Source organism: Takifugu rubripes, unplaced genomic scaffold (assembly GCF_901000725.2).
Source record: "Takifugu rubripes unplaced genomic scaffold, fTakRub1.2, whole genome shotgun sequence".
Taxonomy (NCBI): domain Eukaryota; kingdom Metazoa; phylum Chordata; class Actinopteri; order Tetraodontiformes; family Tetraodontidae; genus Takifugu; species Takifugu rubripes.
The window spans coordinates 36,543-61,352 of record NW_021821662.1 but is presented as its reverse complement, the minus strand read 5'-3'; the positions used below and the strand labels follow the sequence as shown (position 1 = coordinate 61,352).

General features: G+C 46.5%; 1 protein-coding gene and 2 long non-coding RNA genes across 7 annotated transcripts; 1 reads left to right on the top strand and 2 right to left on the bottom strand.

Moving 5' to 3' along the window:
- Positions 1 to 814: 814 nt before the first annotated feature.
- On the bottom strand, positions 815 to 6,791 carry LOC105419315 (alpha-(1,3)-fucosyltransferase 9-like). Of its 5 annotated transcripts, XR_003887480.1 has the most exons (6): positions 6,648 to 6,751; positions 3,491 to 3,590; positions 3,127 to 3,258; positions 2,589 to 2,668; positions 1,562 to 1,624; positions 815 to 1,011 (listed from the first exon to the last, which is right to left on the bottom strand). XR_003887480.1 is itself a non-coding variant. In XM_029832522.1 (2 exons), the coding sequence occupies exon 2, from the start codon at positions 6,516 to 6,518 to the stop codon at positions 5,430 to 5,432; it is 1,089 nt and encodes a 362-aa protein (XP_029688382.1). In that variant the 5' UTR covers positions 6,519 to 6,526; positions 6,648 to 6,791; the 3' UTR covers positions 4,681 to 5,429. The 5 variants fall into 5 exon arrangements, 1 of the variants encoding a protein (XP_029688382.1); XR_003887478.1 differs by lacking the exons at positions 815 to 1,011; positions 1,562 to 1,624; positions 2,589 to 2,668 and adding exons at positions 1,368 to 1,384; positions 2,874 to 2,960; XR_003887479.1 differs by lacking the exons at positions 815 to 1,011; positions 1,562 to 1,624 and adding an exon at positions 2,874 to 2,960 and having other exon boundaries at positions 2,644 to 2,668.
- Positions 6,792 to 8,863: 2,072 nt separating this feature from the next.
- LOC115248734 (uncharacterized) lies at positions 8,864 to 9,792 on the bottom strand. Its single transcript, XR_003887483.1, has 2 exons — positions 9,749 to 9,792; positions 8,864 to 9,494 (listed from the first exon to the last, which is right to left on the bottom strand). It is a non-coding gene; the product is annotated as an uncharacterized lncRNA (long non-coding RNA).
- Positions 9,793 to 10,351: 559 nt separating this feature from the next.
- On the top strand, positions 10,352 to 11,302 carry LOC115248735 (uncharacterized). The gene is made up of 2 exons (XR_003887484.1): positions 10,352 to 10,931; positions 11,116 to 11,302. It is a non-coding gene; the product is annotated as an uncharacterized lncRNA (long non-coding RNA).
- The last annotated feature ends 13,508 nt before the right edge of the window (positions 11,303 to 24,810 follow it).

Genomic DNA, 24,810 nt, shown 5'->3' with positions numbered 1-24,810 from the left:
TGTTCGTAAGTGGGACTTAAGAACAAATTTGTTCGTAAGAACGCTTCATGAATCTGGCCCACTGTTACAATAGTGCACGTTAGATACTTTATTCTCAGACTAGAAAACAGAATTGCGTTGTGAGGAGTGAGGAGTCAGTAGCGTGTGTGTGTGTGTGTGTGTGTTTTAAAAATAATGACATACTGTCAAACAGGTTTTCCGGGTTTGTGTTTGGTGAAGCAAGTTAATCAACACCAGACAGCCATCTTACCTTTTTCTGAATATGCCCTGAGGCGGCACCATCTACACTTACTAAATAATGGGTGCCGCAGGGCTGTGAGGTTTATAAACGTGGCGTCTGTGGTCGCTCCTTCCACATGGATCTGTTATAGCTGCAAACAATAGCTGCAATAATGCAATTATAGCTGTAATAATGCAGGTTTCACCTGCACGATACAGACCAACACTCTTGAGGCATCAGGTAGAGGATCACTAGAAAAGTTTAAAAAGTAGACTAACTCCTGCGCTGTGGTCATTCGGTATTATCACACGCACACACGGAAAACTCGACTCATAACTGGGTCGTGCTACACTGGATATACAAATTAGCAAGTTTTTTTTGCGGCGCTGAGGGAGAAGAAAAGACCAAGCAAGCGTTCTGGTGTGTTAGACGACGGGGGGGATGACACCACTACCTTTCCTTTGTGTGAATAAAAAAACTGAATTAAGTCCAAGAATAAAAGAGATCAGACTGACTGACATACATCAGTATAGTTTAAAGCACATTCGACCTTGTAACAGCCAGTTCCAAATGCCCACACCACTAAGCCAGTTATGTTGTCAGTGCAGTTTTATTTTCCTCGCTGAACAACTCCAGCATGGTGACACCCTCTGCTCGATGCCTGGCTCCCCGTTTCCACGTAGTCACACCTTGCTGCACAATTTACATCTGCTTAACACATAAGTACAATAGTGTGTAGGTGTGGGCGGCACGCTGGCTGTCAAAGATCCCAGGTCTTCTTCTTGTCAACTCTGGGTTGGAGAGAAGATAGGAGAGAGGTGGGCAAGGATCAGCAAAGGTCAACTGCGGCTCTTTTTTCTCTGTTTTCTCATTTTGTTCCCCACACACAGATTTGTATTTGTTCTGATTTCAGTTTGGCACACAGATCCTGGGTGCATACCTCTTCGATATAAACCCACATTAAGCAAACCAGTGCGACAGGTTAGACAGCTTCTTCTGTGGGAAACATCCAGGTGTCTGGTTTGTACAGGAAGGAATTTTTACCTGCTGTATTTAACAGGGTGATTGCGCCCTGAGAGCCTGAGACACAGCCAATCAGCTTAACGGGTTACCGGCAGAATGCAAATAATTACATTTGAAATTAAATTTGTGCTGAACTTTGTGCTTTAAATCGGAGCGACAGATTTGGAAGGCAGCTCCATCTACACCTGCTTCTCAAACAAGCTTTAATGCTGCTCTGATGTGACACCTTTCACTCTGTTGTAAAATAAAATGACAGCGGTTTGTTGTCATAGCATACATGTTTCATTCTGTCTTTATAGCAAACACAGACTGACTGACCGGATGATGCTGGCTGGAATGTTGACATACTCCATCGGAATGATCCGTCCCAGCTCCTGGAGGCTGTTCACATATTTGAACACAAAAGCGTCACGTCACGTATGTAAAATGTGCCGTCACAAAGTTGCTACAAACTCAGGTGAACTGTCAGGTGAGCTGCTCCAACATTACCGACGTACATTTCAGAGTATGGGTGGAAGATTTCCTCTAAATGTTTCATTTCAGTTTTAATAAATCCATTTTTTTGAATCACCAAAATTGCTTTTCTTTTAACACTCTGAAGTTCAAAATCTTGATCTTTATTTTCTTGTGAAATGTTTCCATATTTTGGTAATGATGCCACTCTGAGGAAGGGACGTGGAGTTTACGGATTTACGAGGAAGTAACCTTATAAGTTATAAGCAGTCACGTGCGGTGAGGTTCATGGCTGGTGAGGCACTGACTCCTCAAGAGTCAGATTTATGATTGTAAGAACTGAAAAAAGCATCTTATTTCACCATTTTTCCAACAGCATACAACTACTGATAATGCTTCATATCCCATCAGCATTCCTCTTTCAATTACACTCACAAACCAACACAAACATATAGACAGGAACATATTTGTCCTATAAAGAACTTTCTTTTATAGCTATGGATAGAGCACCCACCTTGTGTTTTAAGAAATTCATATAAACTGTAAACAAACTAAAGTGCAGAAATGTTTGCAGCACGAATTGAATTTTTGTTATTTTTCAAACTTTAAATTCTGGTGCTTCAATAAATTTTAATAAAGTTTGCCTATTAAAATGAGCCAGCGCTGCAGCAAGAAAGCACCTGCCAACCTGCGTACGCCCCCTTGAGGTGAGCCAGAGTACTGCCTGCCTCACCTGCTGACTTTTCTCTGCACTTTATTGTGCGATCAGCAGGAAAAGTTCTCTCACACATGCATAAAAGACATTACATAGACTGCAGAAAGTCATGGTGTATAACGACTATTTCTGTAAAGTTCATATTAGCGATATGCTGAGGAACAAAAACTGGCACACCTCATGCAACCCAGTTTGTATTGGATCATGCAGTCAGACGTGAGGCACAATTCGCCCCTGCCTCACCCGCGGTTTCTGCCCTGGATTTGATCGGAAAAACTCAAATTCAGCAATTTTTACTCAATAAAATGGCAGAAATGTGTAGTCATACTCCAAATGCATTTTTAACACATATCAGTGGAAAATAATAATATTTATTTATGTACACTTGTTCTTTCTTTGGTCAGCATGACCGCACGTCAGTGGTTATAAGGAACGTTAAAAGTTAAAAAAGCTGGCTGGAACCTTATGAAGGGCCTTGTGATCCCTAGCAAAGTCCGTATAAACCAGGAAGGATGGACAATGATGAACATTTTAAGGTTTTTCTTCAGCCTGCGGGAAAAGAGGAGAATCAAAGAAGAATTAAAACAAACATAAAACACACAATCGTCCCAGAAAAACATAAATGTTGTTTACGTTCAGAGCCTGACTGCTGCCTCTTAGTAGCAAAGAGGAATGCAGAAGAACAGGCCTTGATGGCAGCATGTGTGAATATTACCTTCGATCAATCATCTGATAGCACTTTTTCATCCATGAAAATCCTGGTAGTCTCCTGCGTGGTGTGGCGCCATTCAGGTACACAATCATATAATCTTCTGCCACCATTAACTCCAAGGTGTTTATGACGTACCTGCATAACCCAGGGTAAATCACACTCTCTCTGCTCACAATTTGAAAACAGCCGTTTGTGTCACTGTAACATAATTCCATGCCCCCGTTGAGCTCAAATCTGTTTACTATTGAGCTTCACTCTTGGACACTTTTGGTGTCTGACACCAAAGAAACAAAAGAAAAACACAACTGGCAAAAACAGACCAAATGAACGTTGTTGGAGGATACTGCTCCATGTGGCGTCTACTTACAGAAAAAGGTTTTCCATGACATAACTGTAATTGTCACAGTTGCTGTCTGGCAGGAAGCATGCTGAAAACACAATGATGGCGTTTCGCTCGGCCTAAAAGCCTGTAAACGAGAGAGAAAACACTGAAAACGCACCACATAAACCCAGGCGGACCCTTGACTGTGAGCACCGCACGCATCCAGTAGAGGGCAGACTTGCCCTCTACTGGATGCGTCAAGTTCAATAACATGGTGTCTGCCAAACAAATACTCAAGAAATAGAAATGTTTGCATTAGTTTGGCTCATCCTGCTCATGTGTCGACTCTGCAGCCCGGCTATGCATACATGCCAACACCCAATCCTATATGAACACTGACAAAGACTGCTCACAATAAGTCAGGCAAACTTGTTGATCCAGTAAAAGTTGACTGACTGCTAGATGACCGTGTTGGTACCTGCTCCACCTAATCACAGCTGCAGTCTTGGAAGGTTTTTGATGGTACTTTGATACGATGTATGCTAAAGGACGAGGGCGTTTGTATACATTTGGGGCTTTTCACTCTCTTAGGACCCAAAATGTGAATCCAGGGTTCCATTTGCTGCCTTCGGCTTCTTAACAGAAAGATCACAACATGTGAAAGTCAGTGGTGTACTGTTCTTTTATCACTGAACCCCCTCTAAGCTCGTGTCTTATCACCACCATGGTTTTACTTATTTCAAATTATAAATTGTCTCTAGTTCTTGTATTTCATGTATTTCATGCAGCCAATGAGTCAAAAATAAAAGAAGATCCACAGAACAAAAACCTTGTTGTGAATCAAAACCCAAAAATCAGTCAACTGGCTGCACCGCCTCCGGTCCCCAAGGTACCTGAACGCTCACCGGCCACTGTACCTCTCCAGGCTTCGGACTTCCAGCATCTTCAGATTAAGACACGAGGCACCGGAGGCCGAGCAGACAACTTATCTTTGCAAAATGTGTCATTCAACAGTCAGCTGCCAGATGATAACTGAATAAGAACATTCAATGAAAGAACACAGCAGGACGTACTTACACGGATCATAGCTGTGATGATTAAAGTTGCCGATTTTGGATGAATATATGAGGAGCAGCAGCAACAACAACAAACGGAATTTTAAAGCTGAAATTTTTGTCCGTTCTGAACCTAAAATGCACGAATAATTACTAAAAAAAAAAAAATCAATCCATTTGTTTCTTCTATTTAACTCTTTTAATGACCTAGTTGCAAAGAAACACAACAAAACAGATTTTCTATTGAGTACACAAAAAAATAATTGTGTGTTATTATTTAATTGTGTGTTAATCATGAGGAGTCAGGGTCAAACACATGCCACCACTTATACATCACCACATAACATATCCCACTTATATTTCAAACTACCAAAAATAATATACACACCCTGCACAGCTGGAGTGAAGGGCAAAATATCCAACGCCTGTATGCAGCAAAATCATTATAGAACATTTCAATCTGTAACGCAAAGTAGCTGTTTAGTGGCACCTTAACCTGGGAATCTACCCACCTTAACCTGAGAATCTACCCACCTTAACCTGAGAATCTACCCACCTAACCTGAGAATCTACCCACCTAAACCTGAGAATCTACCCACCTAAACCTGAGAATCTACCCACCTAAACCTGAGAATCTACCCACCACAGAGCTAAATAGAAAAACCAGCAAAACCTTCTTCATAGGGCCAGAATGAATGCATAAACACAAAAGCAGACAATTAACCCCCCCCCCCCCCAACAGGCTCAGGAAAGAGGAAAACGTTCCTATCAACAGTCCTGGGTCAGAGCCGGGCCTCATTATGAAGTGAGAGTGGGAAAGAGAATGTGGTGGTTTTTTTAATTTAGTAAAAATTTCTTCTTAAGTGCAGCTACACACGTGTCTGTGTGTGTGTGTGTGTGTGTGTGTGTGTGTGCATGCGTGCGCGTGTTTACGTCGCCACTAAAAACCACTTGTACAGGTCAGGGACGTATCTGAAGACCCTGCTCACGCTCAGGTGGTGGCAGGCCTGGCAGATGGGGTGCAGGAACCGGTACTTTTCGTCAGCAAACGGGGTCCCGATGGTGTAAAACTTCCGCCAGTCGAAGTATCTCAGGTAGGCCTCCTCGTCCTGGTCGAGGCTCTGGAGGTGCGCGGCCAGGGCAGCGGAATCGGCAAAATCGTTCACGTGAATGAAGGAAGAACCCGGGACAAAACTCTCGTAGTTTCTCCTCGGGGGGCCCAGGGCCACCGGGACGGTCCCGAGGGCCAGAGGCGTGGTGAACTTCTCGGTGATGTAATCTCTGTGAATGGAGCTCTCGAAGGACAGGTAGAACTTGCAGCTTTTGATGGTGGACAGGTAGTCCTCGCCCTCCATCTTGTCGATGAGGTCCACCGCGATGTGCTTGAGGAGGTCCACGTAGGCGTTGTAGGTCTGATTGAAGGTGTTGGTCATCTCTTTGCTGTCCACGATCCAGCAGACCAAACGCCGCTTCGGCGGAGGCGTGAAGCCTTTTTCCGGGGTTTTCCTGGCGGAGACCTTCCACCGTACCTGGATGTCGGCGTCCTTCCTGTAAGTCATGGTCAGATTGAAAAGCGCTTTTATGCCCGGGATCTGCTGGGAGACCAAGGGGGGGTCTGGGTTGAACCAGATCCACCTCTGAGTTCTGGTGCGGGAGGTGGGCAGGTTGGACAGGTCCTGGCTGATTGCTTTGTGATATAACAAAACCCCGTCCACTTCGGAGGCCAACGATTTATCATCCGACAGCTGGCAGTCGCCAATCCCCAGGAGCGTCTTGCAATCCTGCAGATCGAACTTTTTGTTCTCGGGCCAGAACCAGACGAGCAACACGGGTTTTTTCTGGCGGGTCTTTGCCGACGCGTTCCCCGACTTCTCAGTCTCTGACCACTCGACCGGGTAAGGATGACATTTGGGTAAGGGGGACGACTTGAAGTACATTAATAACAGAACCGTGAGTGCGGACAGGATGAGGATCACCAGCGTCAGATTTCGCAACACGCCCGTGCTGAGGACGGTCATGATGGACCCTAGAAACAGGAATAGTCGCTTTAGCCACCGGAAACACATCCATGCTGCGGGCTCGAGCCGCCTCCCAAAGCCATTTTAATAAAACTAAGCGTTAAACTTCGACAGGATAAAGAACTTTACCTCAGTTTTGGGGCCGCCAGCCTCTCCCTCACCTGTCCTTCGATGCGCGCTGCCGTAACGCCTGAGCGAAGCCCCGCCCCTTTGTGGCTCGGGCAGCCCAGCCACATGACGTCACTCGAAGAAACTCGAAGAGCGTTGTGAGGAGTCACTAGCGTGTGTGTGTGTGTGTGTTTGTGTGTTTTAAAAAAAGGACATAATGAGCAACACAACAATATTCTGTAGTTGCAGGTGCAGACAAGTGCAACATGACATTGCATGACATTCTGTCAAACAGATTTTCCGGTCATGTTCATTGTTGGATTGATATATGACATGCGCCACTGCCAATCCGCCTGTTCTCTGAATGAAGACTTTTTAAAAATGTATTTCACAAATAGAGCCAATTCAAGATACAAATATTACAGTGCTCCGGGTCGGTTCATAACCCTACAATAACAGAGTCAATTGCCAGGGCATGAAGTCTGACAACCTAACTATCCCTCGACCCAGTCTTTCATAGAAACCCATATGTAAAGTATTGATGTGAAGAGAATTGTCTTTATTTTATTATCATGTGTTGTACCATATGTTTCTGTTTTCCGTTAGAAGCACTTTAGAAGTTAGGAATGGTAGAATGTTTAGTAAGTGGAATAAAGATCAAGTCAGTTGACCCTTCCTTGACATGAATGTTGTTTAGACAGTTGGAGGCAGGAGGAGACAGTCAGACGGAAAGTGTTAAACCCCCATCGTAAAACGTGACAGAATAGTTTACTGGTGTTGATAGGTTCCTCTGCAAGAAGGTGAACTTTGAACTGGCCATTTGGGAGACAACGGAGAACAAGGACTGTGTAAGCATCCAATGGGCCTGGAAGAAGAAGACGAGGTCATCCAAGAAGAAGGACTGGATTGGACTGAATTAGCATCAATAATTTACATATGTGTTTCTATGAAAGACTGGGCCAAGGGATAGTTAGGTTGTCAGACTTCATGCCCTGGCAATTGACTCTGTTATTGTAGGGTTATGAAATGTCCCAGGGCTCTGTAATATTTGTATCTTGAATTGGTTCTATTGTTAAATACATTTTGAAATTGGCATTATTCATCTTGAAGTCTTCATTCAAAGAACACACGGATTGGCAGTGACACACGAGAGCTATTGCAATCCAACAGATGCTAATTCAGTCCAATCCAGTCCTTCTTCTTCGAACTGGACCGATGCGATGCAGGTTGAGAAAAATACCAACACAGTAGCAGAACCACACACACAACTCTGAAAACGCCCAAAGACCCGTTAACACCGGTCCGGTAAGGCAGCCTCATTTACAAATGCCCACGCCACTAGAAGGACCTACAATGGAGAAACTGGAAGACCACAGGCACAAACCTTTTGAAAGCTCCCCTCAGCCATCTTTAGACGCTTGAAACACTGAGTCCGCAGAGACGGAGATCTTTGTAAGAAATATTTGAAATAAAGCAGAAGGTATTTGATCTCCTCACAGGTCCAGCAATGAGTGTTGACACCAAGCAAACCCATTGCTTTATAAAATAAGACAGGGATTAAAAGGCACTAAATCTTGTTTTGACTAATACTGTGATACACCCACACAAAGGTGGGATGTCCAAACGCTTCAGGGCTGCACTTCATGGCCTCAAAGCATGTGGAGAAGCAAGACGATCCACATTTGTGGCTGAGGTCAAGAAGACTCTTTAAGGGCTGTTGGCAGCTCCAAGCTGGATTATTCTGTCTGAACTTTAGTCTTTTTTTGAGATGATCAAAGGATGTGTTGTTTCTCAATCAATCAATCAATCAATCAATCAATCAATCAATCAATCAATCAATCAATCAATCAATCAATCCTTGTTACTTATTTAGCTTAATCATCTCAGAGGCTTTACTTTCTTACTTTTACTTGAGTAGAAAAGTTGAATCAGTACATTGACTTTGATCAGAGTATTTTTTTTGGCATCCACACATTTACTGAAGGACAGAATGTGACGCCAGTGCTGCTGTGTTGCATCAAATGAGCGCGTTCCACTCAGGTGTCTCCATCACAGGGCAACATCTGGGCACATCTGCCAGCATGCACAGCTGCTGGTGCCACATAAAATAAAGGAGAGAAAATGAGAGAGAAAAGGGAAAAGCTGATGCCGTACATGGTCTCACAACCAGGCACACACACACACACACGCACACACACACACACACACAAAAACAACCACATTGGGACTCTTTGAATGGGCAGTTTTGAATAGAATCTCCTTTTAATGAAGTACTTGGCATATTTTACAATAAAGGAATCCCACCTCAGGCCAAAAGGGATACAAATGTAAGTTTAAAAAGTAGACTAACTCCTGCGCTGTGGTCATTCGGTATTATCACACACACACACGGAAAACTCGACTCATAACTGGGTCGTGCTACACTGGATATACAAATTAGCAAGTTTTTTTTGCGGCGCTGAGGGAGAAGAAAAGACCAAGCAAGCGTTCTGGTGTGTTAGACGACGGGGGGATGACACCACTGCCTTTCCTTTGTGTGAATAAAAAAACTGAATTAAGTTGAACTCCAAGAATAAAAGAGAGCAGACTGACTGACATACATCAGTATAGTTTAAAGCACATTCGACCTTGTAACAGCCAGTTCCAAATGCCCACACCACTAAGCCAGTTATGTTGTCAGTGCAGTTTTATTTTCCTCGCTGAACAACTCCAGCATGGTGACACCCTCTGCTCGATGCCTGGCTCCCCGTTTCCACGTAGTCACACCCTGCTGCACAATTTACATCTGCTTAACACATAAGTACAATAGTGTGTAGGTGTGGGCGGCACGCTGGCTGTCAAAGATCCCAGGTCTTCTTCTTGTCAACTCTGGGTTGGAGAGAAGATAGGAGAGAGGTGGGCAAGGATCAGCAAAGGTCAACTGCGGCTCTTTTTTCTCTGTTTTCTCATTTTGTTCCCCACACACAGATTTCTATTTGTTCTGATTTCAGTTTGGCACACAGATCCTGGGTGCATACCTCTTCGATATAAACCCACATTAAGCAAACCAGTGCGACAGGTTAGACAGCTGTCTTCTGTTGGAAACATCCAGGTGTCTGGTTTGTACAGGAAGGAATTTTTACCTGCTGTATTTAACAGGGTGATTGCGCCCTGAGAGCCTGAGACACAGCCACAGAATGCTGAACTTTGTGCTGAAGAAAAACACAAAAGCGTCACGTCAAGTATGTAAAATGTGCCGTCACAAAGTGGCTACAAACTCAGGTGAACTGTCAGGTGAGCTGCTCCAACATTACCGACGTACATTTCAGAGTATGGGTGGAACATTTCCTCTAAATGTTTCATTTCAGTTTTAATAAATCCATTTTTTTGAATCACTAAAATTGCTTTTCTTTTAACACTCTGAAGTTCAAAATCTTGATCTTTAATTTTTTGTGAAATGTTTCCATATTTTGGTAATGATGCCACTCTGAGGAAGGGACGTGGAGTTTACGGATTTACGAGGAAGTAACCTTATAAGTTATAAGCAGTCACGTGCGGTGAGGTTCATGGCTGGTGAGGCACTGACTCCTCAAGAGTCAGATTTATAATTGTAAGAACTGAAAAAAGCATCTTATTTCTCCAACAGCATACAACTACTGATAATGCTTCATATCCCATCAGCATTCCTCTTTCAATTACACTCACAAACCAACACAAACATATAGACAGGAACATATTTGTCCTATAAAGAACTTTCTTTTATAGCTATGGATAGAGCACCCACCTTGTGTTTTAAGAAATTCATATAAACTGTAAACAAATTAAAGTGCAGAAATGTTTGCAGCACGAATTGAATTTTTGTTATTTTTCAAACTTTAAATTCTGGTGCTTCAATAAATTTTAATAAAGTTTGCCTATTAAAATGAGCCAGCGCTGCAGCAAGAAAGCACCTGCCAACCTGCGTACGCCCCCTTGAGGTGAGCCAGAGTACTGCCTGCCTCACCTGCTGACTTTTCTCTGCACTTTATTGTGCGATCAGCAGGAAAAGTTCTCTCACACATGCATAAAAGACATTACATAGACTGCAGAAAGTCATGGTGTATAACTGTAACAGGGACATATAATATTGTATTATAATTACACAAAATTGTTCTTTTTGTTTACTATTGTTGAACATACCTGGTGTTTGTTTTACTGTGCTGTCTTGGTCCTCCAGCCACTTCGTCTGTATTTTATTTCTTCTTCGTGTGTCCCCCTTGGTGCACCTGTATAAATTCGAGGGTCGCGACTCCCTCTTCCCTTTTGCAATTCTCGTGTTGGGAAGAGGTCAGTCATCTTTTGTAATCCCTTGTTTTAATTGTCTTTCTGTTATTATTTTGTCTTAATTTGTCACTCTTATAACACTACAGTTCTAGTCAAGTTTATATTGAGCTCTGATGTTGCTCCAATGTAGTGTTTTATTGATGTGAACAGGTGCGATGGTGCTAACTCCATGTTGTCTTCCTTGTAGTTTGGGCTGGATCAGCAAATAGCGGCACATGTTAATTTTGCTGTTTTATTTTTGACCAGGTATGTTTTTCTTGCCCTTTTGCAATTCTCGTGTTGGGAAGAGTTTGGGCTGGATCAGCAAATAGCGGCACATGTTAATTTTGCTGTTTTATTTTGTCCAGATTAAACGGAGAGTGCCTCCAAAAGTTCAACTGTGTCCCGTGGCTACTCTACGCACCACAACCACAAAAATAACACAACGCAGACATACACTTGGTGCCGTTTGACCCGTGCCATCGCCATTCATCGCCAGTCTTTTCGTCCCCCGGGCTCCTGCCGCGCCCTCGGCTTCTCCGCTCTTCACCTTCGGCGCGCTGTGGTCTTGTGACGTCACCGCATCGCCGAGGAGTGCTGCTCTCAGGACTGTCTGCCAGGTTTTGGGCTTGCAGTGCGGAGTTAGGGTTTAATGACTGTCTTATTGTATTACATGACTGCGTGAGGTGAATTTGCTTTTATTTTTGAAAAAAGAAACAACAAGATGTTTAACCCTAATCCACCTTGTATTGGTAGAGGCATGGCTTTGAATACTGGTGTTGATAAGGTACACCCTGTTAGTAATAACACTATGTTAAGCCCACCGATTGCCACTTCTACGCCTATTGCTAGTGCACACTCAGAACCCACACGTGTTGTGACACATGATGCGCTCAGTGGCATAATAACTGATTTGGCAAAACAAATTGGGGATAGTATCGCAAACAGTCTGAATACAATGCACAAACATCAGCCCTGCCACACCCAGCTGCCTGCTACTGACAGTGTGTCGCCTGGAGGCTTCACAGCTCAAAGTAGTGGTGCAGTCTGAAGCCAAAGCCCCACCGTTCTTCAGGGGCAACCACACTGATACATTTTCCATTCAAGAGTGGGAGGGGATGATGAAGTGTTACCTGTCCAGAACAAGCTGTGAGACATCTGAGCAGAAATATGAACTGATCATGTCCCGATTGACAGGCAAAGCTCGGGATGTGGTTAAGGTGTCACTCCGCTGCCGCCCTGACCTGAGTGAGGGTGGGTTGATTACTGCTGTATTTGACATCCTAAAACGAAACTTCAGTGCAGTCACATGCTCCAACATGCCAATGAGAGACTTTTATAGCACAATACCAAGGAGTGGTGAGGATGCCATGGACTATTGGATTCGTCTTAATAAGTCTATTGATGCTGTGGATGAGTGCCTCAGGAGGCGTGGGAAACATGTGGACGACCCCACCGCTGAGGTTGTGATGATGTTCATAAGTCATTGTCCTGACCCTGCTCTTTCTCTGTCATTTCAAATTAAGCCCCCTGAAGAGTGGACAGCTGCCGAGGTCCAGCGCCGCTTGGACAGTCATGTGGGACAGATGAAAGGTGTTGCGGCTAATACGCACTTGGTGACCAATGCCTTGTCGGCTCAAGCTCCTGTTTATTCCTGCGATCTTCAGGACTCTGCTGAACTGATTCCCTTTTGTCCACCCAAAGCCACTTATGAGTCCCCACAGCCGCTGTCAGGATCAGGAGGCCAGCCACACACTTCAGCCAGCGCCACACCAGAACCTGTGACTCAGCAAATGGTGGCTATGTTTGACAAGGTTCTTTCCCTGTGCACTGCCTCGGTGACTAATAGCGGGCAGAGGGCAGGTCGCGGTCAATTTCCTCAGCGTCCCCAAGGCAGAGCGTGCCAGGTTTGTGGTTCTAGCGAACACACCACTCATTCACACTGTAGGTTGCACAGACTATGTCTTAACTGTTTTGGACCTGGTCATATGAGAAATGAATGTGCACAGAAGACCAGGCTCCCGTCAGCCACTGCTCCATCTACTGGTAATTTAAACTAGTTGGCCTGTGTGATAAGAGGGGCAGCATGGGCAGTGTTATAGATACCCTCACCAATCCTCCTGATCCTCACTCTGTGTATGTTGACTGTTGCTACTCTGAAGACAAGACTGTCATTGTGGTTGGGTCTCAAAGAATTGAGGGAGCTAGTGAACTGTTTTATACTCCTGTGTCAGTGAGCAATCGAATGTCTTTGAGAGGGATGCTAGATTCAGGAAGCATGTCATGTACGCTTAGTGAATCAGCAGAGGCCAAGTTAAGAGCGGCTGGTGTTGTCTTAATTCCACAACCTGTCCCCGAGCAGGTGGTTCTCATTGGTTGTGGTGGTCTTGTTACTCAACCTAAATGTATCTATGATTTGGACATTGAGATTTATGGCTGGAAGTTTGTGGTGCCAACGTTTCTGGTGCCTGGGCAGAGGGATGAGTTTATTGTTGGCACTAATGTGATCCGTCCTGTTGTCCAGAAGATGAAATCTGAGGAGAAATATTGGGAGATGCTATCCTCACGTACATCCGATCCTGACTGTGAGCTGTTTCTCCAGTTACTGAGTTGCTCTTCCCGGTGGTTGGGCCCAGAGGTTCCTGATAAGGTGGGAACAGTGAGATTACAACAGGCTGTGACGTTGCTTCCCCAGAAGGAATACATTGTTTGGGGGAAGCTGCCAGCATCTGCTCCTGTGTCCCCTGGCAGCACAGTCATTGTAGAGCCTACATCCGCACGCTCTACACCCAAGAACATCATGGTTGGTCGAATTGTTGCGCCAATGTGGGGTGATCGCTGGGTCCCCATGAAGATCCTCAATCCCACACAGACTGCTGTTACTTTACGGCGTAATGCAAAGCTAGCTGACGTGTTCCCCTGTGTTGCCATGGAAGACTTTCCTGTTGCCCAGGGTCTTTGTAAAACCCAGTTGGGTTCATCGCCTGTTCTCACTGGCCACCAGAGTGGCCCAAGTGACCCTGTGCAGCTGTTGAAGGATTGTGGTCTCGGTGACATTGACATGGGGGGCTGTGAAGTGTCAGATGAGTGGAAGGGCAGGCTTGCCGATCTGTTGTTGGCCTTTCAGGATGTGTTCTCTAGAGATGGTCTGGATTGTGGGGAGGCAAAGGAGTTTGTTCATCGGATTCACCTTGCTGACGACCGTCCCTTTCGGCTGCCGTTCCGCAGAGTTCCACCTGCTCATTATCAGAAGTTGAGAGAAGTTCTGTCTGAAATGGAAATGAGGGGCATAATCAGCAAATCCATCAGTGAATATGCCTCTCCCCTGGTGTTGGTGTGGAAGAAGTCAGGGGATTTGCGAATATGTACTGACTTTCGTTGGCTTAATGCTAGGTCTGTGAAAGACGCCCATCCACTGCCACACCAGTCGGACTGCCTTGCTGCCCTTGGGGGTAACGCCTTCTTCAGCACTATGGATCTGACCTCAGGGTTCTACAACATCCCTCTCCATCAGTCTGACAGGCATTACACAGCCTTTACTACACCTCTTGGCCTTTATGAATACAACCGCCTGCCCCAGGGCCTCTGCAACAGTCCAGCCTCCTTTATGCGGATGATGCTTAGCATATTCGGTGACCTCAACTTCTCAAACCTTCTGTGTTACCTTGATGACTTGTTGGTGTTTGCACCTTCTGTAGAGGAGTCTTTAAGCCGCCTCAGTGTTGTCTTCTCCCGGTTGAGATCTAGTAACTTGAAGCTTTCTCAGAAGAAGTGTCATTTTCTCAGAAGGTCAGTTAAATTTCTGGGTCATGTTGTGAGCGCTGACGGTGTTTCTGTGGATCAGGAGAAGGTGAGCGCCATCTCTGGGTTTAGGAGGGAGGACTTGATGGAATCTGATGGCTGTACTCCGTCCCAGCAGAAGGTCAGATCTTTTCTCGGAATGGTCCTGTTTTATCAGCATTTCATTCCTGCATGTTCCCGTATTGCCAAGCCTCTCTATGCCTTAACAGCTGGCCAGAAGCGGAGGACTAAAGGTGGTCAGGGCCGATGTAAACCTGGAACATACAGACAGTTAACACCTCAGGATTGGTCCCCTGAGTGTGATGGAGCCTTTGAACAACTAAAAACTGCGCTCCTCGATTGTGTGGTTCTGGCTCACCCGGATTTTGATAGACCTTTTATCCTCTCCACTGATGCTTCCACTGACGGGCTTGGAGCTGTTCTTTCTCAGGTGCCGGCAGGTGAGGAGAGGGCAAGACCGGTTGCGTTTGCTAGCAAGTCCCTAAGCCGCAGCCAGGCTAAGTACCCTGCTCACAGACTTGAGTTTCTGGCTCTCAAGTGGGCAGCTTGTGACAAGTTCAGTCATTGGCTCAAAGGTAGAGGTAAGATCGGGCCTAAAAAAATCCAGACCCAGGCCCGCGGGCATTAAAGCCCGACCCAGCCCAAGCCCGACCAATTTACTTGATTTGCAGGCCCGAGCCCGAAGCAAACCCGAAATTTAAATTTATCCCATAGTATTTTGGGCAGAAAAAACGCAAGATCTTTTAAGGTTAAAATAATCTACATATTTTTATGATCATGATAAATGAATGGAACACAGAATAAGAGGCCAGACAAAGAGAGTGAAAGAGAAATCTTGATGCACACTCGCTTAATTACGCGGAGAAATACTGCAGCCCACTAGGCTTTAAATAGAATAACGCAAATCAAATAAATGGTAAAAGATATATGAAATTGTTATTTCTATAGTTTTGTTTCAACGAAATTTAAAATAAAAGCTTTAATTTTCTCTATCTTTAATTTGGTCTGAAAATGGAAAAGCTAATGAAATGATCGAAGAGCAAGAATACAGAAATACAATAAATCCACATAAATATACTAGATAAATTAATAAAGAATAACATTCTTTATTTTAATGATTTGCATTGGAACACACAAAAAACAACCTGCTTTAAGAAGCATTGAAACAAAATAAATAGGAACATTTTCAGGAACACGCTTTTAGAATAAAGAAAATCCCACTAACATAAGAACAGACCTGCTGTAAAGAGTAATTTAACATAATATATAAATAAGCAAGCTAAATAAAATACAACATTACTAATTTGAATAAATAAGAACAAAAATAATTTGTTTAGATTATTAAAAAAATAAAGAGCCAAACAGTGCGTAAATGCGTAAAAATAAGCCTACTAATAATCACGAATAAGTCAAACAAGGAGAAAAACACGAAAACACTATCATGTTTAAATAAAAATACAAAAAATTTCAAACATGAACAAACAAATAAACGTTCCAAAATGTGCAAAACATAAATACAATTAAAGCGTTTGAGCTGCTGCCTGGCCTTGACTATAGTCTGCAAATTGCGGTCTTGTGTCCTGGTCTTTATTCCTGTGAAATAAGGGAAATAATTAAAGCCTCAGACAATAATTAAAATGATGATTTGAACAACAGTATATTACTTACGTTGTTTATATTTTGTGGTCGTCATGTAAGAACAAGATTGCGTCCACTGTACCAGGTTTCAGTGAAGTTCTCCGCTGATCTATCGTGCGGCCAGCTGCACTAAAAACACGCTCACTGCTGCTGCTGCTTGCGGGTATGCACAACACGGATCTTGCTAACTTGGCAAGTTTAGGGTATATACTGGAGTTTATTCTCCACCAGCCAAGCAAATCTCGGTCATCAGCCATGGCATGCTTTTGACTAATGTACAGGTTAACCTCATCTTGAACAGGAACATCATCGTCATCATCCTCGTTTTCCCATTCACCGAAAAAAGAAGTCCTTTTTCGTTTTGCTGCAGGTGGAGAAAGGGTGCTGGTGTGCGCCTCGTCCTCCTCGTTTTCCAAAGTTGTAGCGGTGGCTTCTCCTCCTTCATCTTCTTCTTCCAGGAGTGTGCGGACATGTGCATGCACCTCTGACACCTCTGTCGGTGTCATCATTTTGAGTTTGTTGAAGTTAGGCCACAGGAACAGTGCAACTTTGTGCAACATATGTATTTTGACTTTTTGTTTTAAAAGTTCAGAATGCCTTTGGCGCAAAAACGCCTGCTGAGGGTTATCCGTAGAAATGGGTTGACAGTGCTTTTTTAACTTCTCATTCCAGAGGCAAACTAGATTCAGTGTGGTATATTTATCTCCTTCCAGTTCTCGTTGTGCTGCATAGAAAGGCTCTAGAAAGGAGATCAAAAAATCTAACAGATCCGGCGCAATGTTATCCATGCGAACCTCTTCTGCGCGTGACTGTAGCTTCTCGTACAACTCATTATATATCTCTCGCACAGACTTGAGCGTCAAGTGAACCGTGCTGAATCTTGTTTCACCCATCTGAAGCACTGTTTTTGATAGTTGTGCTGCCAAACCAGATTGCTTGATGAAACGGACAACACTCTTGGCTGCAGTAATTGTTTCTCCAATGTCCGGCGCGTCTGCAGACAGTGCGTCCTTGTCCAGGCCATGCCGAAGTACAATGTTGATCACGTGGTCAAGGCACGAGAGGCGCTTGTAAGGCTCCAAAGCTTTCACGATGTTACTGCCCTGATCTGTAACCCACACTATTCTGGATAAAGATGAAGGTTCCAAACCAAATCTATTCACCAGAAGCCGGACCAGTTCTCTTCTTATGTTCTTCCCCGTTTTGGCGTCTTCTACTGGAAATACAGCAGTGGTGAGGGTTTTTCCAACCAACCTGAAGTCCGTTTCAGTAAAGTGACAAGTTATTGCAATATAACTCATCCTTCTGTAATCGTCCGTCCACATATCGGTACTCATGGCAACGTCACAGCCACCTGCTAGAGCTTTCTTTACCCGCTCAATTAAAAAGTTCCTTTTTACCTCAGCCTTCTCGGCGCATGCTTTTGACACTGTGGTGTAATGGGGGAGGACCGAGTCGACAGGTACGCGCCCAAAAGTTGACCCAATATTGATCAATTCTTGGGCCAGACTTTTAAAACCTTCGCCACTGACTACTGAAAATGGTCTAAGGTCCTGACAGCAAAAGTCCACGCACTTGTCTGTAATGGCCTGCTTAGCGCGAAGAGGGGCGGTCTTTGGGATAAATGATAATATAGATGTTTGATGATCATCAATTTTGCGAGTACAGTTGTTTAAGTGCCTGCTCAGCGTCGAGGTGCCAGTCTTTTTGCTCTCATATGAAAGCAAAGCACCGCATTGACCACATTCAGCGAAGCCAACAGAAGCTTCTGTATCATTTTTTACGATCAATTTGAAGCTTTTCCACACTTCACTCTTACCAGCGGTGCGTGTTTGCCTTTTCAGTTCTCCTGTCTTAAGTTTATCCTTGACCTCTTGCTGCTCCATATCTGGGATGGTCAAAATAGATGTAAACTTGCGGATGCGGAGGGAAGATTACATTCACGACATACTAACGTTTTGGCAAAACGTATGCAAAGCGGCTTTGCGCACGTTTCCCAAAGCGTGCTCTGGCTCTACACTTCCTGTTTAGTAGTAGTTATATAGCAATTACCTTACAGCGCCTTCTCTGTTTTATCCAAATTATTTATTTATAATAAGTATTCCTTAGTTTAGTATCCACACATCGTTTTAGTGTATATTTTTATAAACAAATATTTATTAAAAAAAAGTCAGCGAGAGAGAAGTTGATTGACATTTTACGCATTTTAAGCCCGACCCGAATTTCGGGTTGGGTCGGGCTCGGACTCGGGCTCGGTCTTAAGATCTTACCTCTACTCAAAGGCCATCAGTTCACAGTCTGGACTGATAATAACCCGCTCACGTACATCTTGACCAAGCCGAAACTGGACGCCTGTGAACAGCGGTGGGTCTCCAAACTGGCTCCGTACAACTTTGACATTAAGTATGTCCCTGGCAGGCTGAACGTTGTTGTGGATGCCCTTAGTCGACGGCCTTTTGTCAAACCGTTAGCCGAGCGTCTCCTTTCTGAGCCTTACATTGATCTGTTGAAACAGGCTTGTGAAGTGAGGGAGGAGTCCGTGCAGGATGCTTTTCATCTGACCTGCCAACCTCAGTCATTGGTCGGTCCTGCTTTTTCTACTGCAGTCAATGTCTCCATGTCTGAGGACGAAGTCTCCACCGTCCTGTCAGCCTCCAATGACTGGGAGGTCGCGTCCAGACATCGTGCTGTTTCTTTGGCTGACCATTTAAGTGCGCTTGTTGGTCCTGAGCCTTGCCTGTCGTCAGCGTTGTCCAAACATGAGCTCCAGTCCCACCAGGAGAGTGATGTTGTTGTTTCCAGGGTTGCCTTCTTTGTGAACCGGAAAATCAGGCCTTCCAGACGTGAGCGTGCCCATGAAAATCAGCAGGTCCTACGAATTTTGAAGCAATGGGAAAGGCTGGCAGTTATTGAAGGAATTCTGTATCGCGTCACTAAGGACCCTTTGACCAGGCACAAGCGCTTCCAGTTTGTTGTTCCAGAGTCCCTCAAGTCATCTGTGCTCTCTGGCATCCATGACAACGCAGGTCACCAAGGGCAGCCACGCACTTTGTCACTGGCGCGTCAGCGGTTCTTTTGGTATGAGATGGAAAAGGATGTCCGCAACTATGTAAGACAATGTCCACGGTGTGTTCTCAGTAAGACTCCAGAACCATCCGCCAGAGCCCCACTGGAGAACATAAAGACCAGTGTGCCACTGGAGTTGGTCTGCATTGACTTTTGGTCTGCGGAGGACAACAACAATAAATCGGTTGATGTCCTTGTTGTCACTGACCATTTTACTAAATTGGCACATGCATTCCCTTGCCGCGACCAAACTGCAAAGAATGTGGCTAAGAAGCTTTGGGATGGATTCTTCTGCATTTATGGCTTTCCTCAGCGTATCCATTCCGACCAAGGTGCTACCTTTGAGAGTGAGTTGGTGGCAGAGTTGCTAGAAATGGGTGGCATCATCAAATCTCATACCACACCGTACCACCCCATGGGCAATGGCATCACTGAGCGGTTTAACAGAACGTTGGGGAACATGTTGAGATCTTTGCCCCCAAGGACGAAGCAGAGGTGGCCGCAGATGATCCAGTCTTTGACATTTGTATATAATTGCACAGCTCATGAAACAACAGGCTTTGCGCCCTTTTATCTGATGTTTGGGAGGGTTCCCCGGTTACCAATCGATCTCCTCTTCATGAACGTTCTCCATGATGACTCTGTATGCGATTACAATACCTATGTCAAGTCACTTAGGGAAGATCTTCGGTCCGCCATGATCTTGGCTCAAGGAAACAGCGCTGTTGAACAGAACCACCAGTCGGACCAGTACAATAAGCGGGTCAGGGGCTTACCTCTTTCTGTTGGGGACAGAGTACTGTTGGCGAATAAAGGAGTTAAAGGAAAAAGGAAGCTGTCTGACAAGTGGGAGGCAGTTGTTTATGATGTTGTTGCTTCTAAGCCAGACCTCCACATATACAAAATCTGAGACCAAGCGGGTAATGAAAAAACTGTGCATCGCAACTTACTGCTTCAGGTCAACTTCTTGCCGCTGGATGTTTCGCTGGACGTGACAAAGGCTCAGTCTGCCGTTGGTGTTGATGTTGTCCCAGAGGAACCTGGAGTATCAGTGGGGGGTAGGGAAGTTGAATCCTCCCGGCCCAGTGCCATTCCAAGTTTGAGTGAGTCTAGTGTTGACCGCACAGCATCCTGGGTCCAACAGCAGTCACCCAATGAGGGAATGGAACCTGATGTGATGTCCTGTGACTGTCCCACAGAGTTTGCTGGTCCCCCCTTGGTCCCTTGTGATGAGGTACACAAACTTTCTGATGACTTTTCTGATTTGGGTCACAACCTTACCACACGATTTGGTAGGCTTGTTAAGCCAGTCTGTAGATTGATTGAATCTATGACTCAGGTAGAGTCTTTGTTTGGCACTGAGAAAGTTCGTTCTCCTATTGTAACTATTTGAATTTTGTGGCCTCCCCTCTTTTGATTGATTAGTGCCGGAACTTGTGATTTTGTTGGGCTACATGCTACCTATATCTAACACTCCCATGCACATTGTAAATGGTCGCTATTTTGTGGTGTAAAGGGCACCACTTATTGCCTTTTATTCTTTAAATAGGAAACTGTCTTGCGGATATTTTTTTTTAGCAGCCAGCTTTATGTGCTTTTGGTATTTTGTGTAATTCTAGGGGGGTGAATGTAACAGGGACATATAATATTGTATTATAATTACACAAAATTGTTCTTTTTGTTTACTATTGCCCCTCCCTGGGCTGCCACCTTATCGTGGTGGAGGGGTTTGCGTGTCCCAATGATCCCAGGAGCTCCGTTGTCTGGGGCTATATGCCCCTGGTAGGGCCACCCATGGCAAACAGGTCCTAGGTGAGGGACCAGACAAAGCGTAGCCCAGGACCCCCTAATGAAGATAAATAACATTGGTCTCAAGTTTCCCTTGCCCGGATGCGGGTCACCGGGGCCCCCTCCTGGAGCCAGGCCTGGGGGTGGGGCACATTGGCGAGCGCCTGGTGGCCGGACCTCTGCCTATGGAGTCCGGCCGGGCGCAGCCCGAAGAGGCAACATGGGACCCCCTTCCCGTGGGCTCACCACCTGCAGGAGGGGCCAAGGGGGTCGGGTGCATTGTGTTTTGGGTAGCAGCCGGAGGCAGGGACCTTGGCGGTCTGATTCCCGGCTGCACAAACTGGCTCTAGGGACATGGAATGTCACCTCTCTGGTGGGAAAGGAGCCTGAGTTGGTGCGCGAGGTTGAGAAGTTCCGACTAGATATAGTTGGCCTCACCTCGACGCACGGCAAGGGCTCTGGAACCAGTCTTCTTGAGAGGGGTTGGACTCTCTACCACTCTGGAGTTGCCGATGGTGAGAGGCGACGAGCAGGGGTGGCAATTCTGGTTGCTCCCCGGCTCAGTGCCTGTGTATTGGAGTTTACCCCGGTGGATGAGAGGGTAGCCTCCCTTCGCCTTCGGGTGGGGGGACGGATCCTGACTGTTGTTTGTGCCTATGGTCCAAACAGCAGTTCAGCGTATCCACCCTTTTTGGAGTCCTTAGAGGGAGTGCTGGAGAGTGCCCCTTCTGGGGGCTCCCTCGTCCTCCTGGGTGACTTCAATGCTCACGTTGGCAATGACAGTGTGACCTGGAGAGGTGTGATTGGGAAGAACGGCCCCCCTGATCTGAACCCGAGTGGTGTTTTGTTATTGGACTTCTGTGCTCGTCTCAGATTGTCCATAACGAACACCTTGTTCAGACATAAAGGCGTCCACATGTGCACTTGGCACCAGGACGCCTTAGGCCGCAGATCGATGATCGACTTTGTGGTTGTGTCATCGGATTTGCGGCCGCATGTTCTGGACACTCGGGTGAAGAGAGGGGCGGAGCTGTCAACTGATCACCACCTGGTGGTGAGTTGGCTCCGATGGTGGGGAAGGATGCCGGACAGACCTGGCAGGCCCAAACGTGTTGTGAGGGTCTGCTGGGAACGCCTGGCAGAGTCCCCTGTCAGAAGGAGCTTCAACTCACGCCTCCGGGAGAGCTTTGACCATGTCCCGGGGGAGGCGGGGGACATTGAGTCCGAGTGGACCATGTTCCGTGCCTCCATTGTCGAGGCAGCTGACCGGTGCTGTGGCCGCAAGGTGGTTGGTGCCTGTCGTGGCGGCAATGCCCGAACCCGCTGGTGGACACCAGCGGTGAGGGATGCCGTCAAGCTGAAGAAGGAGTCGTATCGGGCCTTACTGGCCTGTGGGACTCCTGAGGCAGCAGATGGGTACCGGCGTGCCAAGCGGAGTGCAGCTACGGCGGTTGCCGAGGCAAAGACTCGGGCATGGGAAGAGTTCGGTGAGGCCATGGAGAACGACTTTCGGACGGCCTCGAAAAGGTTCTGGACCACCATCCGGCGTCTGAGGAGGGGGAAGCAGTGCACTGTCAACACTGTGTATAGTGGTGATGGTGTGCTGCTGACCTCAACTCGGGATGTTGTGGATCGGTGGAAGGAATACTTCGAGGACCTCCTCAATCCCACCAACACGCCTTCCAGTGAGGAAGTAGGGCCCGGGGACCTGGAGATGGTCTCTCGTATCTCCGGGGCTGAAGTTGCCGAGGTAGTTAAAAAACTCCTCGGTGGCAAGGCCCCGGGGGTGGATGAGATCCGCCCAGAGTCCCTTAAGGCTCTGGATGTTGTAGGGCTGTCGTGGTTGACTCGACTCTGCAACATCGCGTGGACATCGGGGGCAGTGCCGCTGGATTGGCAGACCGGGGTGGTAGTCCCTCTTTTTAAGAAGGGGGACCGGAGGGTGTGTTCCAACTATAGGGGGATCACACTCCTCAGCCTCCCTGGCAAGGTCTATTCAGGGGTACTGGAGAGGAGGGTCCGCCGGATAGTCGAACCTCGGATTCAGGAGGAGCAATGTGGTTTTCGTCCTGGGCGTGGAACAGTGGACCAGCTCTACACCCTCAGCAGGGTCTTCGAGGGTACATGGGAGTTTGCCCAACCAGTCCACATGTGTTTTGTGGACTTGGAGAAAGCATTCGACCGTGTCCCCCGGGGGGTCCTGTGGGGGGTCCTCCGAGAGTATGGGGTGTCGGGCCCGTTGATACGGGCTGTCCGCTCCCTGTACGATCGGTGCCAGAGTTTGGTCCGAATTGCTGGCAGTAAGTCGAACTCGTTTCCGGTGAGGGTTGGCCTCCGCCAGGGCTGCCCTTTGTCACCGATTCTGTTCATAATTTTTATGGACAGAATTTCTAGGTGCAGTCATGGTGTTGAGGGGATCCGGTTTGGTGACCTCAGGATCGCGTCTCTGCTTTTTGCGGATGATGTGGTCCTGTTGGCTTCATCGGCCCGTGACCTCCAACTATCACTGGATCGGTTCGCCGCCGCCTGTGAAGCGGCTGGGATGAGAATCAGCACCTCCAAATCCGAGGCCATGGTTCTCAACCGGAAAAAGGTGGAGTGCCTTCTCCGGGTAAAGGAGGAGATCCTGCCCCAAGTGGAGGAGTTTAAGTACCTCGGGGTCTTGTTCACGAGTGAGGGAAGAATGGAGCGGGAGATCGACAGGCGGATCGGTGCGGCGTCCACAGTAATGCGGGCTCTGCACCGGTCCGTTGTGGTGAAGAGAGAGCTGAGCCGAAAGGCGAAGCTCTCGATTTACCGGTCGATCTTCGTTCCTACCCTCACCTATGGTCATGAGCTTTGGGTCATGACCGAAAGAACAAGATCCCGGGTACAAGCGGCTGAAATGAGCTTCCTCCGTAGGGTGGCTGGGCTCTCCCTTAGAGATAGGGTGAGAAGCTCTGCCATCCGGGAGGAGCTCGGAGTAGAGTCGCTGCTCCTCCGCGTTGAGAGGAGCCAGATGGGGTGGCTTGGGCATCTAGTCAGGATGCCCCCTGGACGCCTCCCTGGTGAGGTGTTCAGGGCATGTCCCTCCGGTAAGAGACCCCCAGGGAGACCCAGGACACGTTGGAGAGACTATGTCTCTCGACTGGCCTGGGAACGCCTGGGGATCCCTCCGGATGAGCTAGAGGAAGTAGCTGGGGAGAGGGAAGTCTGGGATTCTCTCCTTAGGCTGCTGCCCCCGCGACCCGACCCCGGATAAGCGGCAGAGAATGGATGGATGGATGGATGGATGGATGTTTACTATTGTTGAACATACCTGGTGTTTGTTTTACTGTGCTGTCTTGGTCCTCCAGTCACTTCGTCTGTATTTTATTTCTTCTTCGTGTGTCCCCCTTGGTGCACCTGTATAAATTCGAGGGTCGCAACTCCCTGTTCCCTTTTGCAATTCTCGTGTTGGGAAGAGGTCAGTCATCTTTTGTAATCCCTTGTTTTAAGTGTCTTTTTGTTATTATTTTGTCTTAATTTGTCACTCTTATAACACTACAGTTCTAGTCAAGTTTATATTGAGCTCTGATGTTGCTCCAATGTAGTGTTTTATTGATGTGAACAGGTGCGATGGTGCTAACTC

Bases quoted from the DNA above. Each gene is read 5' to 3' on its own strand.
- LOC105419315 (XM_029832522.1), bottom strand. From the start codon at position 6,518: ATGACCGTCCTCAGCACGGGCGTGTTGCGAAATCTGACGCTGGTGATC.